General features: G+C 42.2%; 1 protein-coding gene across 1 annotated transcript; it reads right to left on the bottom strand.

The window, feature by feature from the left end:
• Window positions 1-1,151: 1,151 nt before the first annotated feature.
• LOC141337942 (uncharacterized) lies at window positions 1,152-15,281 on the bottom strand. Its single transcript, XM_073843516.1, has 7 exons — window positions 14,765-15,281; window positions 9,592-9,612; window positions 5,297-5,620; window positions 4,775-5,095; window positions 2,031-2,138; window positions 1,577-1,638; window positions 1,152-1,214 (listed from the first exon to the last, which is right to left on the bottom strand). The coding sequence occupies exons 1-7, from the start codon at window positions 15,279-15,281 to the stop codon at window positions 1,152-1,154; spliced, it is 1,416 nt and encodes a 471-aa protein (XP_073699617.1).
• Window positions 15,282-18,290: the final 3,009 nt, after the last annotated feature.

Genomic DNA, 18,290 nt, shown 5'->3' with positions numbered 1-18,290 from the left:
AATAAAACTTCAGTATATTTTTGAGCAAAATATGCATTTACTGTGTGCGTAGTGTATAAATTGGTTGCATATTATTAAAACTATTTGTGATAGGGATATCTTTGAACAGAGGCAAGCGAAAGTAATTTGGCAAATATAAAAAATAAAAAGTTTACCACGCTGTCATAAATGTGGCTGTAACACGCACAATGCACGTTTCTATTACATATTTGCGTAATACTTTGGCGAAATTGTATACATTTCTGCTGAACACTTTAAAAGAGACGCTGCGTCCGAAATCGCATACTGCTTCAGTAGGTACTACATTTAAATTTGAACGTACTTCATGACCGTTAAAACATTTTAGTATGAATATGGGTAGTATGAATGGAATTCGGACGCACTACATCCGCCGCGTCTCCACTTTCCGCCATATTTCGAATAATGACTCCTCTCCTGGAGCCTGAAGTGTCCATGGTATGCGTACTGCAGAATTCGGGCGGAAGCAGTATCATCCGGGTACTTCTCGCCTACTGTATTTCGACTACTATGAATTTGGACATACTACTCGCGAGCAGCACGACGCAACGCGACGCGACGCAACGCGACAAATGACAATAGAACCTATTATGGTGTCTACACTGGATGCAGTGCGGGGTGTCAAATCCCCGACAGTAATCTGCTGCCACGTTCTATTTATGACATGCTCACACAAAGTTTAAATGATTTGCAACGGTTGCTTTGTCACGTCCAGTGTAGACAGACTTTAGCTGTTGCAGCACGGCGTGACAACTGTCGCATCCGGTGTAGACACGGTGTAAAGCTGCATCGAAATGTGAAACTTGATGAAAAAAAAATGATGAAAAAAATGATGAAACTTTTTTTTTGGTGTGTGGTTGTCAAAAGAAGAAATTATAAAGATGTAAATTTTTTAGCTCTGACAAATATATATATATATATGATAAAAGTCATAATTATAATGAAAACCAGTTGTGATCAAATTTGAGCTTTTGACAAAGACATAGTTATTCTTATTAGGTTCTTATCATCAGGAGGGAAAATTAAGATAGCTTCACCCACACTGCGGCCAAATGTGTTAAGACGAAACTGTTCATCCAACCAATCAAACCACATTCATGTAGACCTAAAACAGATGAAAACCACTGCAGGGTTTATGTAGAGTTCATGTTTGAGATCTCAGGTTTTTGATTGCAGTCTTTGGCATCAAGGTGAATCTGTGTAAATTAAAAAATAAAAATGTGTAATAATCATTTTTAATAATTTGTACCGCAAAATTCTATTATGAGCTATGAATAGCCATTATTTGTGTAAATGCTTAAATTTGTATTTGCTAAATGAAATGTTTATGCCAAAAGGGTCACTTTTTTAGATAAACGCTTGAATGTAATTACCGTTGATTAAATATTTCTGTTACAGACTTTATACAAAAAACTGATACATAAAAAAAAAAAAAAACATTGTGTGTCTGTGTGTGTTAAGACATTAAGTGATAACTGAGTGGTCTGCAAAATAAAAATAAAAAATAAAGCAAAATGGACAACATTGACGTGCAAAGAACAGCCATGGATAATCTTACCATTTCTCCTGTTGTTGATTTACACAATGCTGAATCAGTTATGTCTTCTTCCTGTGTCTGGACTGCATTAATAATAATAATAATAATAATAATAATTCAATCTTATAGATCTGATATGCAAATGTGTGTGTGTGTGTGTGTGTGTGTGTGTGTGTGTGTGTGTGTGTACCTGGTATTCATCACGTTGTGTGTATGTCCCCACAAGGATAGGAATACCAGTAAATTTTGACCTTGTGGGGACATTTCTCAGGTCCCCATGAGGAAATAGGCTTATAAAACATGCACAATGAGTTTTTTTGAGGAAGTAAAAGTTTGCACAATCTCCTGTGAGGGCTAGGTTTAGGGCGATAGAAAATATGGTTTGTACAGTATAAAAACCATTACGCCTATGGAATGTCCCCATAAAACATGTAAACCAGTGTGTGTGTGTGTGTGTGTGTGTGTGTTTCCTGACCTGTTTTTCTACATTTCTTGCAGATGCAGAAGATCATGACTGCAGCTACGATCAAAAGAGATCCAGCAACAGAAATCAACACTATGTACAAGAAAGGTAAATCCTGATCTGCAATGGACAAAATCGCCCATTAGGAAAGGAAAGAATGTGATGTTTGGCCTAGTATTTTTATTAAATTGTTGATCACGTTGGACAGTTTCCTCGTATTAAAAACATTGCATGACGTGACACTCTGGTATTGTCAGGGGTGCGTGCAGGACGAGACAAGACGAAAGACGAGATTAACATTTAACAATATATTTAATATAATAATTCAAGAGGATCAATGCAGGAACACTACACACACATAACGTTAAAGACCGACAAAAGACTAAACTTAAAGACAGCCTTACAAAGGCAAACTAATTATCAAACACAGGTGACACAGATGACTAATAATTACAAGGACAGGTGCTAGGAATAATGAGGGCTATCCCAAATGATAACAAAATGACAGGGGGAAGACAAATGGGAAAAACCAATGACAAAACAGACAGAACTGTGACATTACACCCCCCTCCGAATAGGCGCGTCCTCGCGCCGTGGACAGACAGAAACAAAAAAATGACAAGAGGGGCAAAATAACAGAAAAATAAGAGTCCATGGGAGGAGGCTTTGGCGGAGGACGCAACCCTTGGAGGGGGACAAAAAGAAGTGTCCAGGGGGGGCGACGACGGTGGGAGGAGCCAGGAAGGAAACAGGAGGGACCTGGAGCAGGAGAGCAGAACCCAGATTGCAGCCAGGATGATGGCCCATAGAGGAGCCGACGGAGGGAGGAGCCATGGTGGAGGATGGACCGCCGACTCCCTGGGGCCGACCGACAGAGGCAGAGCAGCTGGCAGAGGAACCCGAGGCGGAGATGGAGAGCCGAAGATCCAGGGCGACACCGCAAGCTCCGGAGGTCCGCGGCGGAGCCGGAGCGACAGAGGATGGAGGCTGTGCCTGAGGGAGGGAGGAGTCCGCAGGAGCCGGTGGGACGGCGCAACGAGGCACAGCCGGAGGAGCAGAGTCCTGAGGTGACGGAGGGATGACGACTGACCAGGGCGGAGCCGGAGAGATGATGGAGCCCGGTGGAGCTGGTGGACTGACGGGTGACGATGGAGATGAGGGCGTAGAGAGCCGTGGTGGAGCCGCAGGGTCGGAGGGCCGAGGTGGAGATCTGGGCTCGGAGGCTGGAGGCGGAGCTGAGGGAACCTCCAGCCATGCCCCCGATGTGAGCTGGCATCCCTGCTGTGAGCCCACTGCATAGATGGTGGGCTGAGGGTGAGCAGGGGGACTGACAGGTGACAGCGGGGTTTCTGGAAGGCTGGATGGAACCAGCGGAGATTCAGGATGGCTGGACGGAACCAGCGGAGACTCAGGATGGCTGGACGGAACCAGCGGGGATTCAGGACGGCTGGACGGAACCAGCGGGGAACAGGCAGATCCAGACAGAAGAGGGCGGGTGGGGGGGGAAGTTTATGCAAGCCAGTGGTTCAGAAAAAAAGTCTATTAAATCCCCAGAGAAATCCAGCTCACCCCCAGCGGTGTTGCAGTGGGCAGGGCTCTCCATTTCCCTCACCTGCTCCACGTCGCAATCCACCGTCGCAGATGTAGACACCGGCTCACGCACCTGATCAGCCGGAGAGGACTCCGGTTCTGCCGCTCGCGGCTCTATTCCCTCATCCGCGGTGCGCTCGGGTTCACACTCTGCATGTCGAGGCGATGATTGGCTGCTCTCTGGGTCATGAGTGGGGCTGACGTCCTCCTCGACAAAGCCGACAGTCCAGGAAGATCCACAGGACGCCAGCACCCACTCGATGTATCCGGCGATGCTCTCTCGAGAACCCTCCCCGGACAGCTGCGCTCTGGTGGTGATGTTAAGTCCATTCCTGAAGAACGTGCACAGGCAGCTGTCCGGGTAGTGCGTGAGTGGAATTAGACGCACATAGTCTCTGGTGTGGTCCTCGAGAGAGCGGTTCCCCTGCTCCAGAAGGATGATGAGGATGGCGGGATCATCCATGAGGGAAAAAAATAAAAAATAAATAAAACACTGTTACAAAAAACGGAAAAGAAACGCAGGGGAAGACACCGTGAACTGTTTTTGGTCTGTCTTTCTGTCAGGGGTGCGTGCAGGACGAGACAAGACGAAAGACGAGATTAACAGTTAACAATATATTTAATATAATAATTCAAGAGGATCAATGCACACTACACACACATAACATAACGTTAAAGACCGACAAAAGACTAAACTCAAAGACAGACTTATAAAGGCAAACTAATTATCAAACACAGGTGACACAGATGACTAATAATTACAAGGACAGGTGCTAGGAATAATGAGGGCTAAACCAAATGATAACAAAATGACAGGGGGAAGACAAATGGGAAAAACCAATGACAAAACAGACAGAACTGTGACAGGTATGACACGTGACGGGTATATATTGTGTGTTGTTAACAGATTACACTAACAGTTTGGTCAACCTCCAAGAGAGAAAAAAAGTTCCTGCCGCACCTGAGACTCGAATCCACAACCTTTGTCAGACTCTCTAACCATTAGGCCACAACTGGCCCTTTTTTTCGAAGAAGGAAAGGATGAAAACTGACATTAGTGTGACTGAATTAGTCTGTCTGGTCTACATCAAACACTGTCAAACTTTAACACTATATAACTGAGAAATAAGCTTAGTTAATCCACATTATTATCAACACCAACATACCTGCACATGTGTGACAGAGTTTGCTGATGTCCAGATGTTGAGTCTGGTTGCTGATGGGATTGTTGAGCACACAGCTGTAGGTGTTGTTATCCTGATATTCCACCTCCAGAGGTAGAGAGAGACTGATGCTGAGATCAGACACACTGATGCTGGACAATACACTGTTTCCTTTGTACCAGGAGAGAGTCACATTCACCACATTCACAACTGAACACAGCAATGAACAATTCTGCGCTGATGATGATGTTGATGATGATGATGATGATGATGATGATGATGACGGTGAACTGTTCCTGGTAATGTAAGGAACAGGCAGACGAGCTGGAAAAGTATGAGAGAATAAACAGAAATCAAACATTTTTGAGCTGAATTGCCAAATTTTGTGGTTATTTATTTATTTATTGTTTGTATGTCAGTCAACGTTATGCCAAACATGCTGCACAATGATCTTAATTTGTACTGGACCCAAAATATTTCTATAATAAATCAAGAATAATGGCAGGATAAATGATCTCTACTCACCATAGACAGTAACGCTGAATGTTTTTGATGACCATTTTGCTCCGATTATCTCTAGTTCGTAACTTCCATCATGTCCAGTTGTGATGTTTGTGATGGTCAGGGATCCAGTTTGATTGTCCGGCTTCAGGCTGTCTCTAAATCTCCCATCAGTACCATTAAATGTGGAAAAGATTCCATAAGATGTATCGATTTCAGCAATGGGGGATGTTTCAGCTCCAAATTTCCACAGTATGTCATCGTTTTTATGTATTTCAGTAACATCAGTGTGTAAAGTGACAGAATCTCCTTCACTCACTGACACTGACTCACCAAACACACCTGATGAACAAAAGAAAATGGTTTCGTCAGAGATTAAGGCTCTTGTTGGCTTACAAATCCTGAAATCAGGTTGAGTTTATACCTAAATTTGATTTGAAGAACATTGAAGGACATTACACTATAGGCTCACTAAAACATGGGCCTCAATCCAAAGTAGATCTCAAAATAAAATGTTTAACCAATATGCTGTGCTGAAAATCCTTAACCTAATGTGGTGTTCTCTTTTTAGAATGCAGAACCTCTAACTAATTTGAACAGCAACTGCTGTAAGACTCTGACAACAGAAAGAAATTAGATACAAATTTATAACTTACCAATCAGCCACCACCAACACAACCAGAACAAAACAAGATTGTGAAACATTTTCTTCAGTGGTCCAGTGAAAAAGGCTGCAGTCAAGATGGTAGCCCATGGCGGAGCCGACGGAGGCAGGAGCCATGCTGGAGGAAGGGCTGATGACTCCAGAGGGCCGATCGACGGAGGTGCAGCAGATGGAGGTGAAGCCCGAGGAGAGCTGCTGATCCACTGAGGATCTGGAGGGCCAAGGTGGAGCCCAAGGCTCTGGCGACTGTGGCGGACGTCTGTGGAGAAGCCGGAATGACAGAGGACTGAGGTGGAGCCGGAGTGGGGTAGGAGCCCAACGGAGCTGGTGGGATGGAGCGACGTGGTGCAGCCTAAGGAGCGGAGTCCTGAGGCGATGGCAGGACGACGACCGACCAAGGCACAGTCGGAGGGACGAGGAAGCCCGGTGGAGCTGGTCAGCCAATGGGCGACAGTGGAGATGAGGGAGCTGAGAGCTGGGGTGGAGCCGCTGGGTCGGAGGCCCAAGGCGAGTCCAGGACTCTGAGGCTGGAAGTGGAGATGAGGGATCCTCCAGCCACGACGCAGATGGAGACTGGCATTGCACTCTGCTTTTGTGTCCTTAAATGCTTGTGCTTTTTTGTTTTAGGCTGACAGCTAACATAGTTCTGGGGTTTTTTAAGCTTGTTTACTGTACACCTTGTCACACAGCAGCTTTAAGACATTGTTCTTTTTGGGCATAGCCTAAATGCGCTCCGTATCCATGTTCGAAAAGCAAATGTGTACTACAGAACCCCTAAAGGGAATAAAGATGGGAGGGAAAATATATTTCAATACATTTTTTCTCATTATACTGTATATAAATTGTGGGCATCAGGGAGCCGTTATTTATATATTGTAATGTAACAGGCAACCGCTATCATGGAGCTAACCATGTGTGTAAGTAACGCATTATTGTAAACAATCAATTTTCAGTTAAAGGCAGTTCATCAATGAATTCAGTGATATCATCATCCAGTTCAGTTCAAATAGTATACGATATCGCTGGAAAGTGTCTGGGAAGGAAGTCAGATGCAAATTGTACATTTCATGTTTAATTTACTGTAAAACAATTAATTTTCTGTTACCAGCAATTGGCGCTATGATTAGAATGGAATATTGGCCTAAGTGTTCAGGCCAGGACTCTTATCGAACATGTGAATTTTGGTGCAGATCGAACATTGTATGCCTGAATTATAACAACTTCCTTTTTCATTGCAAAACATCAAAGTTTGTGATGCTGCAATGGACACACTCTCCAATGGAAAAAAAATGTGATCTTCTCAATTTAAAGTTACAAGGGGCTTTCGGTTACACTGACCAAATTTGGTGTTGATCTGTTAAAATCTCTAGGGGAAGTTTGTTTAAATGCAACAGCTGTAAATGGCACAGAACTTGCAGAGAAATTTTAAAATAACAGACTTCTGTTGGGTTTTGGACTTTGTACCAGGGGCTTTTTTTTGGAAGTGCTAGTATGTTACATGTGTCTAACAAATATCGTACATATATGTGAAACATAGCTCGAGGGGCACTGAAATTTTATAGGTGGTGGAATGTTTAGGCCCTCAAATGTGCAATTCATGTTAAAGAAGAAGAATCAGAGCAATTCCAATAGGGTCCTCACACCATCAGTGTTTGGGCCTTAAAAAAGATTATGGTGTAAGATGTTAATGTAGGTGGAGGAACCACTGAGGTGGAGAGTGTGCTAAAATAAATCTGATTGTCATCAGCATAACAGTTGCACTTGGTAACATAAATATTGTAAAAAAAAAACAGATGATACTGGGTAGATGATTTGTCAAAGAGGAGTCAAAAGATATGCCAAAAATGCCATATGCTGAAGGGTAAGAATGGAGTATCTCATGACATACAGTGTCAAAACCTGAGATGAGGTCTAACACAAAGAGAGTGCTAAGAGTGCCAAAATCAGAAGCTAATAGGATAATTATTAACAACCTTAACCTCTGTTTCAGTACTGTTTAATGGATGAAAGCCAGACTGGAAGGGCTCATAGATGTTTTGTGCTGGTAAATATGGGCCTGTAACTGGGAGGCAACAACATTTTCTAATATTTTAGAGAGAAAACAAAGGTTACACTTTATTCCATAGAAGGGGGAATGTCCCCATCTACTTCCTGTCTACTTCTTAGTAGAGGAAGCAGACACCCTGATTATCGCGTTAACCACATAGCAGTTTACTAGCAGGCATTGTAGCCACACCAGGTGCACATTTACCACTGACAACACTGTCGTCGTCTGCTTGCACGTATGGCATGACAAGTAATTAAATGCACTTAAAAGCTTTTTTAAAATTAAAAATGAAACACAGAAAACTTTTTTTGGCACCATAACAACGGTATGCTGAATTGTGAAATTCTGGAGGGGACTTGAGATGGCATCATGTGGGGGCGTAATGACGTATGCAATTAATTGATCTATGTATATAACATGTAAGACAGGAACATGAAAGGAATATTCTAAAAGCAACAAATGTAAACACATACTATTGTCTTATTCAGAATAAGGTAAATAATTAATTATTATTGATTACTTATGTCGATGAAAACATAATTTTCAACTGAATTCTGCCCCAGTATGAATACTAATAGCGTAAGAGTACAACGATTGTATTATGTGGGTTGTTTATTGTGGTTAAACTGTCAATCCTGTTTAATCTATGACATTATTTGACTGCAGTTTATATCTCTGTAAAAATGAAAGATTGTGGGGGTTTTATTATCAGGAGAGAAAAAAAGAAGAAACACTTCCCCCACAAACTACTGAACACACACAGCGACCAAATGCTTTCAGATGAAGCCGTTTATCCAACCAACAGATCAAACCACATTTCTGTAGAGATAAAACTACAAGGTTAATTTACTTTGAGTTTATGTTTTGAGATAACTAATTCAATGCTAAATTAAATTCAAGTTAAGTTATACTTAATTATTATTGCATCTATTAATAGCGGACTCTATCTGATAAAAGTGGCACTGTTTCTGCATTAAACACTAGAGAGCAATAATGTGCTTGTGCTCTTGTCAAAATATCCAGAGCATACTGACAAGGCAAAGCAAAATTTATTTATATAACACATTTCATAGACAAATGTAATTCAAAATGATTTACATATAAACCCTGATAGCACACGTACGTAGATAGAATACGTATGTAAATAGACATCACGGAGATGTCTATTTGCCGTCTGCATGTATATCTGTAAGACGTATTTTTAAGATGTGTTTGAAAGTGTTTGCCCATCTGCAATACGTCTATTGGACATTTCTTATCAGATGTCAAATAGACGTTTATTATATGTCTTCAAGATGTTTATGATTTAGAATGTGAGTAAAACTGGCATCTTAAAGACGTCTGTCAGATGTTTGTACACAGCAGATGCTTTCCAGATCAAGAGATCTTTAACAGACATCTTGCAGACATACGTGTGCTATCCGGGGTGTTTTGAGTCTGGATTTAAATGCCTGCTTGTATTTAGCAAATCTAATCTTGTCTGGAAGCTGGTTTCAACTGCAAGCAGCATAATAGCTAAAAGCGGATTCCCCGTGTTTTGAGTGAACCCTCATATGTCTAAGTGACTTAATCCTAATTATCTGAGAGGTCTGTTAGGCTTATATTCTGTTAGAAGACAACAAACAAACAAAAAGCAAGCAGTAAATGGGACCAATTTTTAAAACTGAAAACAGAACATTAAGGTGAAATTCTGGATGCTTTATTTGTTAACCACTACATTAAAGTAATACAAAGACTAAAAGCAAAAAAAAAAAAAAAAAAAAAAAAAAAAAAAAAACTATAGAAGGGGACAGGAACAACAAAAACAAAATGGAAGGATAACTTGAAGCAAAAGGAATCAGAGTCCTGTATGAGTGCTACAGTAACATCCTCTCTGGTAAGTGTAGTACTTGATCTTAGTTTTTTGGGGGGGACGTTTATACACAGAATCCAACTTTGATTTCTGCGAGAAAAAACAAACTCAGTCAGGAATCTTGCGGATGCAACAGAAAATTAAGAATTTTTTATATAATTTGATTTGCTTAAGTAATGCTACTTTTAAAATACCATTATAGATCAGAGGAACTAAACATAATTTTCCAGCATTTTTGCTCCAAGGCTTAAACTTGTACACTTACAAGCTATATACTGTGTGTGTGTGTGTGTGTGTGTGTGTGTGTGTGTGTGTGTGTGTGTGTGTGTGTGTGTGTGTGTGTGTGTGTGTGTGCCTGGTATTCATCACGTTGTGGGGACCAAATGTCCCCACAAGGATAGGAATACCAGTAGATTTTGACCTTGTGGGGACATTTCTCAGGTCCCCATGAGGAAACAGGCTTATAAATCATGCACAATGAGTTTTTTTGATGAAGTAAAAGTGTGCACAATCTCCTGTGAGGGCTAGGTTTAGGTGTAGGGCGATAGAAAGTACGGTTTGTACAGTATAAAAACCATTACGCCTATGGAATGTCCCCATAAAACATGTAAACCCAACATGTGTGTGTGTGTGTGTGTGTGTGTGTGTGTGTGTGTGTGTGTGTGTGTGTGTGTGTTGTGTGTGTGTGTGTGTGTGTGTGTGTGTGTGTGTGTGCGTGTGCGTGTGCGTGTGCGTGCGTGTGTGTTTCTGTTTTTGTGACATATCTGGACACAAATTTGTGTAATAACATGGGTATGACATAGGTATTACAAGGAGAGGGTGACTTATGAGGACATTGCCCATGTCCCCACTTTTCAAAAGGCTTATAAATCATACAGAATACGTTTTTTTGAGAATGTAAAGATATGCACAGTCTCCTGTGAGGGCTAGGTTTAGCTGTAGGGAAGGTGTAGGGTGATAGCAAATATCGTTTGTACAGTATAAAAACCATTACGTCTATGGAATGTCCCCACAATTCACAAAAATTGTGTGTGTGTGTGTGTGTGTGTGTGTGTGTGTGTGTGTGTGTGTGTGCTATATTCATTCATTTATTTAATTTTTGTTAAGGATAGTTTGTTCTCCTGACCTGTTTTTCTACATTTCTTGCAGATGCAGCTCATCGTGACTGAAACTACAATCAACAGAGATCCAGCAGCAGAAATCAGCACAATAAAGAAATAAAGGTAGGCCCTGGTCTTTAATGAACAAAATGAGCCATTAGTGTGATGGTTATTACATTGGCTGCGTCCATTTTTAAGGCCCTTCAATCGCCAACTTCTCTCTGTCTCATTTACTCAGATGTACATCATTGATCAGGTTACATGAGGGCCCACGTCTGGTGGAACCCTTGGAAGGGCTGAATTAGACTGCCCTAAGCCCTGCTATGGCGTTGGTTTTTTGTTTACATTTTGCCCTATGGAATTTGGTGCTGCGTTCAGTCCGTAGGTATGCTTTGGTTGCTTTTGGCCTATTAATTGTAATGATTTTAACCAACTAATAAATTATATAGAGGAGGTGAGCAAAGTATTAAAGAAGCCTTTTGAAAATCCAAATCAACCACTGCATGTTTCGAAGCGCTCAAATCGGATCGCGAATCATTTGATTCAAACACTGTGAACACACACCGTAGCAGTGGGCAGCCATTGCTCCAGCGCCCAGGGAGCAGCTGGGGGTTCAGTGCCTTGCTCAAGGGCACTCAGTCATGGTATTGAAGGTGGAAAGAGCGCTGTTCATTCACAATTCCCACCTTCAGTTCATGCTGGTGTTGGAATTGAACTGGCAACATTTTGGGTTACAAGCCCAACTCCCACACCATTAGGCCATGGCTGCCCCCATGAGCAGTAATAGTTCAAAAGGAATTAGTTAGTTCCTTCTAGATACTGAATATTTTCAGTTGAAAGCATGATTTAAACAGGTACAACACTTATTCACAAGCAACAGCTCTGTTAATAATGCATTGAAAGAAACGTAATGGTATCCGATTTCGAATGAGTAGAAATCTGTAAGAAATGCAGAGATCCGTATAGGTAAAATAACTGACGAAAACGTATTGATATTTTCATTACAAACTTTGCACTGCAAAAAGCAGCAATTACTCTTTTAATGCTGACAATGTTATTAGCTTTTTTATTTTTTTTATTTTTTTTAATATATATATATATATGCAGGGCCATCCCATACACCTACAACACATTTTGAATCCACACAACCATATTGTTTGTATGGTCATCATCGTCATCACCACATAAAAAAAAAAGTGTAAATCCCTAGGCTGTGGCCACACAAAATAATTAAAGGTTATATCTTGAACTTCCAATCTCCTTTTTAGTCTCTTCTTTTTCCCTGACATCTTTCTGTCTCTCAAGTGTGTTTACTTTCTTCACTAATATTCTTGTACCGGTCACTTCCACCTCACAACCACCTCACTGTAATTTGTTTTTGCACATAGTATAGGCCAACATTTATTTAAGTATTACAATAAGACCATGTGTTATTGTTGTTATCTTGCCTTATGTCAAAATTAGTACAATAATTGTTTCATCTTGAATATATCTTTACAGAAAAATGTTAAAAAACTGAACATGTATTAGCATTAGCAAGGGTCAAGTTTTGTCCTAATAAAAATTAACCATGGTATTAGGCTTATGGTAAGAGTATAGTAACCATGTTTTTTTGGCAGTTTGATTACCATTTGTGTAACCAGAGTTACTACAGATATTATGGTGAAACCTCATAGTGTAGCAACAAGATTGTGTTGTTCCAACTCTTTACAACAGTAATTATGTCCTTTTGTTAATTTTTGAAAAGATTGACTGCTACTGCTAACATTTTCTAACAGTTTAATGCTTAACTAAGTAAACTCAAAGTCCCTTTAAGACAAGTCATGTCACTCGGCGGCCATCTTTGAAACACTAAGTGCAGCTTCTGTTTGAATGGGGCAACATCAAATTCTCCAAAACTGTTCAACAAGCTTACGATTAAATTTTATATTTTAAATCTCTAAAGAAATCTTAAAAGAACTAATATATATTAATTAATGCTGAAATAATGCACAGATAATCTTGAGTTAATGTATATCTCATAAAGAACTAAAACGTTAATTAATGATTACTGCATTAGCAACAAATAAATATTCTATGCGATTCATAGATTAAGTAATAAATAAACTGTTTTTGTTTAAATGCATCATAATGTACTGGATTTAAGGAGTTTTGTGGTTGTAATACAAATATTTCAGTTTATTTGAATCTCCACAGAAAACCTATTGTCACGGGTTGTGTGGCTTAAGGGAAGAGCACGAAGCAAGAATATTCCAATGCAGTCTTTTAATATAATCCACAACGAAAATACAGGAGAGCAAGGAGAATCACACACATGGGAACATCTAATAGCAGACCAAGGAAATGGGGATAACGCAGGACTTAAATACTAGAAGGTTAATTAGGGAGAACTGAAACAGGTGTGTAGCAATTAATCAAAAACCATGGGAACAAATGAGGAACTAACTCAGAAAGGAACACAACAGAACAAACATGTGACATTTCGCCCCCTCCCGGAAAGGCGCGTCCTCGCGCCGACAAAGAGTCCAACAGAGGAGGGAGGGTGGGGGTTCAGGAGGCGGGCGTGGGGCAGGCGAAGGGCAGGCAATGGGAAAGGAGTAAAGTTCAGGAGGCCAGGGTGGAGTAGATGGAGGAAGGAGCCAGGGAGGAGCCAGAAGCAGGAGGAGCCAGATGGTAGTCCAGAGACCAGCCAGGACGAGGCCCCAGGGCGGAGTCGAAGGAGGGAGGAGCCATGGTGGAGAGATGGCAGATGACACCCTGGGGACGAGCGATGGAGACGGAGCTACTGGCAGAGGTGACCCAGGTGGAGCCGAGCAGACGGAGAGCCAGGGTGACACAGAGGGTCCAGAGGGCCAAGGCGGAGCTGATGGCTCAGGCGAATGAGGCGGAGATGTGGATCCGGAAGACCGCAGCAGAGCCGGAGCGACAGAGGACAAAGGCGGAGCTGGAGGGAAGGAGGAGCCTGACAGAGCCGGAGGGACAGAGTGACAAGGCGAAGCCGGAGGAATGGAGTCCCGAGGCGGCGGATGGTCGACGACTGACCAAGGCGGAGCCGGAGAGACGAGGGAGCCCGGTGGAGCTGGTGGGATGACGGGCCATGGTGGAGATGAGGGAGCCAGGAGCCAAGGCGGAGCCGAAGGGTCGGAGGACCGAGGTGGAGTCCAGGACTCGGAGGCTGGAGGTAGAGACTGGGGATCGACCCGCCTAGGCGGAGCTGGAGCCTGGAAGTCCCGAGATGGATCCACAATCCTAGATGGCGCAGCCTGAGGGTGAGCTGAGGGACAGACAGGCACTAGCAGAGACAGGGCTGAGGAACTGGCTGGTTTGAGTGGAGGCGGGAGAGGGAGGCTGGGTGGGAACTTCAGAGACTCTGGACGGCTGGACGGGACCAGCGGAGGGTCTGGAAGACTGGACTTGACTGGCGGAGATTCTGGACGGCTGGATGGAGCTTTCGGAAACTCTGGAAGACTGGATGTGACTGGCGGAGATTCTGGACGGCTGGGCGGAACCAGCGGGGACTCAGGACGGCTGGGCGGAACCAGCGGAGACACAGGAGAGCTGGACGGAACCAGCGGAGACACAGGAGAGCTGGACGGGACCAGCGGAGACACAGGAGAGCTGGACGGAACCAGCGGAGACACAGGAGAGCTGGACGGGACCAGCGGAGACACAGGAGAGCTGGACGGGACCAGCGGAGACACAGGAGAGCTGGATAATATCTCCCCAAACCAGTCTATAAGATCCACTTCAAATATTTCCAAAAGTTCTTTATGATAATATCCATAGCTCAGCTGCAGCTCACCCTCAGTGTTAGGAGTGTGGGCGGGACCTCCCTCTAAGCCCTCGATCTCCACAAGGACTCCTACGGTGTTGCACAGTGTAGCCGGCTCACACACCTGGTCAGTCGCGTCATCAGGCTCAATCTCCGGGGCGATGATGTCCTCTGTCGCTTTAATTGCGGCAGATCGAGGCGCTTTAATCGCTACGGGCTTTGGCTGTGCGGCTGCGGTGGGCTCTGGCTTGTGCTCCGTGCTGCGGGGTGATGAAAGCTGGCTGGGCTCTGGATCGGGAGTGGGGCTGGAGAGGTCTTCCTGAACAGGACAGACGGAGAAATACAGTCCATTACTCTCCAGCGCCCACTCCACGAAGGCGGCGAAATCCTCCCTTGGACCGTTCGCTGGTAGGCGTGCCTTACACGGCTCGCTCAGGCTGGCGTGATAGAAAACACTGAGCGAGCGATCCGGGAAGTGTGTAAGACACGCCAGATCTAAAAAGTCCCTTGTGTGGTCCTCCAGCGAACGGTCCTGTTGCTTCAGGCAGAGGAGTTGGACTGCTGGCAGATCCATTCCGGGAGAGGGAAGAAAAAAAAGAAACAAACCAAAACAAAAGGAAGAAAAAACGCCGCAAATAAACTGTTGTTGGGTCTGCTATTCTGTCACGGGTTGTGTGGCTTAAGGGAAGAGCACGAAGCAAGAATATTCCAATGCAGTCTTTTAATATAATCCACAACGAAAATACAGGAGAGCAAGGAGAATCACACACATGGGAACATCTAATAGCAGACCAAGGAAATGGGGATAACGCAGGACTTAAATACTAGAAGGTTAATTAGGGAGAACTGAAACAGGTGTGTAGCAATTAATCAAAAACCATGGGAACAAATGAGGAACTAACTCAGAAAGGAACACAACAGAACAAACATGTGACACCTATAGGCCACTCTAGTGGCAGTAACCATAAAATGCAACCTCATGTTTTTTTTGTTTGTTTATGTTTTTGTTTTTTTCCACAGGGGGTGAATCAGAGATGCTTATTGACTCTGTTTATAACGTTTGTTATTTTTTATCATCACAAAATAACCTGACATTTTACCTTTTTTTAATGCTTATTTTCATAATACAATCCAGAATTTTAGGTAAATAAAATAAAAATCATATAATAGGTCAAGGTCAGGTCTGAGGTCAAGAACAATCCCAGTCAGTTCCTCAAAATGAACATAAAAGCATAAACATAAAAACATTTTTGAACATAAAAGGCAACCTGCCTGAAGCTGTCATAACATTGTGAGTGAATGTCATTTTGGTTAATTCTTGGACTTTGGTGTGTTCAGATGCACAAGGTCATTCTTGGAAAAAAATGTTGAGAATCTCTTTTTTCTTTATCTATAAAAAAATCTGAATTGACAGAGGAGTCTTTTGCACTTCAGTCATTCGTGTACAGGGAAGAGCAGTGCAGCAGTGCTAATTGTGCAGAAGGTTGATGATCCACTGACAGATGGAGGTTGGTACAGAGAGCCAAGTTAGTTTGGTCAGGAGGAAATCTGAGAAAATGGTATGCATAAGTTACTGGTGTTTTAGGATGTTTCATGTTGACTGGATCATCCATGGACCTGTTTACTGAAAAGTGGGTCTACCAAAGATCCAGTAATGCCCTTCAGGTTGGCGCCAAAACCAGTCTCTCAAATGACTTCATGACCAAAGATGTTAGGCCAACAGGTCTGTAGTCATTTCTCCTGTGATTTTTGGTTCTTCTTTGGGAGTTCACACAGTTCCAGTGATCCATCGCTGATAGATGGGTGAAGATGGAAATTGATATTACGGCCCATTAGCTGAGTCAATGTACAGCGACGGCCCTGTACACACTAGTAAGACACCACCTGGGCCTTTGGCTTTTGTTATATTTTGTTTTGTGAAAAATCCTCTCCACAGATCGTAAAGGCACAGTATGTGAGATTTTTACATTAAAATTCACAAAACCACTCAGACAGTATAATATTTTGTTTAGTTGTGTACTTACATTATCCCAAATGTTTCCAACTATTTGTAAATCAATTTATAATTGGCCAGTGTATGTGATTGTCAATGGCAAATGTCCATGGTATCCTTGGTTTCTGCTTTTACTGCCTTAAAATAAATAAATAAATAAACTATGGCAACACAGTTTTGTGGATAAGAAGAAAATAGTTGCAGAGTCTTACAAGTCAATTACTCTTTTTGCTCTGTTGTTATGGAACACAATTATTCTCTACCATTTGCAGTGGGATCGGTCGACAAAGACTCCCATCATTCCATGCTTCTTCACAGCGTTGTTCTGAATTACATGCTGTTCCTTTAAGTGCAGGTTGAGAGAGAAGAGGAAGGAAGGACGAGGTGTTAATGGTTATGCGGAGAGACACTCAGAGCGGGTGCGAGGTGCGAGATCGGGCTTTTCTAACCTGCCGCAATGCAGCGGCTTCTTGCACTTGTGATTGGCCTTTCCAAAGCGATGCAGGGTCATTGACTGAAAATTGTTTTCTCAGCTTTTCAGAGTAGCTTCTCTGAGCTGCTCTGATCTTTTTTTGTCAGTATGTTTCTGGTCTGTTTGTACAAGGCTTTATCCCCATTCATCAGTCTCCTTTCTATTTTTCAGAATGTGTATACAACATCAGTGTGATCTATGACCACAACCAATGATGTCTGATTGTTGGTGGGTTTTTTTGTATGTAACAGTTAATATTACAAGAGAGGTGTCATGAATATTTTTCAATGCAAAACTTTTTGTAGGCTACTTGATTATGAATTTTGAGTCCACATACTGTATCAACAAGCTCTCTTTACTTCAAACACAACTGCCATATTTCATCATCAAGTGATTTTTTTTCTATCTCCAATTAGCAATGGGAGCAACTGAAGCAGATGCCAGTTTTGAGCAGCATGTCCTGTCAACTTTCCACCATCATGTTATACATTACATGGCTTGTTATTCACGTCAGTTACAGAGTACTTAAACCTAAAAAAGTTTGTTTAGCTGAACATAGCGGAAGTGTTTTCCTACAATGATAAGATGTTTTAGGTTTATAGCCATATCCATTTACGCTGACTATAGTTTGTGTGAACCACACTTGGCCACACTGATGAACTTCAGGTGAAGCGAATGATCACTTATATTTCGAATCAGCAATCATAGAATTAAAAATGGTTCATAGATGCAATCAGAGATCAATTCCATTGTAAAGTAATAGTGTCATAGTTTTGCTGATGTCAATAGTGTAGCATATTTTACAATAGTGGATTCATAAAATCTACTTATTTTTTGTAAATAAGTGAATACTTTGTATGATAGATGTTTATAAAAATCCACCACTTTTAGAATCCCAAAAAAAGGTTTTCCTCGTTATTTACTACCTTAATACAGAAGTATCAGATTATTATAAAGAGAGAACTCTTACAAATGCAACATTTGAATGGTAGTCAGATATGTTTTCAGTTTTTTTCTTCTGTGTCAGACACAGTTTCTTGACATGGTTTACATTTCCTTAGAATAAAGAGCCCTCTCACCTGCAAACTAAGCACACCACCCCTGAAAACCCATTTTCA

The sequence above is a fragment of the Garra rufa genome, chromosome 7 (assembly GCF_049309525.1).
Source record: "Garra rufa chromosome 7, GarRuf1.0, whole genome shotgun sequence".
Lineage (NCBI taxonomy): Eukaryota > Metazoa > Chordata > Actinopteri > Cypriniformes > Cyprinidae > Garra > Garra rufa.
This window is presented reverse-complemented; position numbering and strand designations above follow the sequence as displayed.

Excerpts from the sequence above, each read along its gene's own strand:
- LOC141337942 (XM_073843516.1), bottom strand. The coding sequence starts at position 15,281 with ATGGATCTGCCAGCAGTCCAACTCCTCTGCCTGAAGCAACAGGACCGT. Across the intron at positions 5,621-9,591 it reads GTTTGTTTGTTGTCTTCTAA|CATCAGGTGTGTTTGGTGAG; the intron begins CAGAATATAAGC and ends TTTTCTTTTGTT. Across the intron at positions 1,639-2,030 it reads CAAGAAATGTAGAAAAACAG|TCCAGACACAGGAAGAAGAC; the intron begins GTCAGGAAACAC and ends TTATTAATGCAG.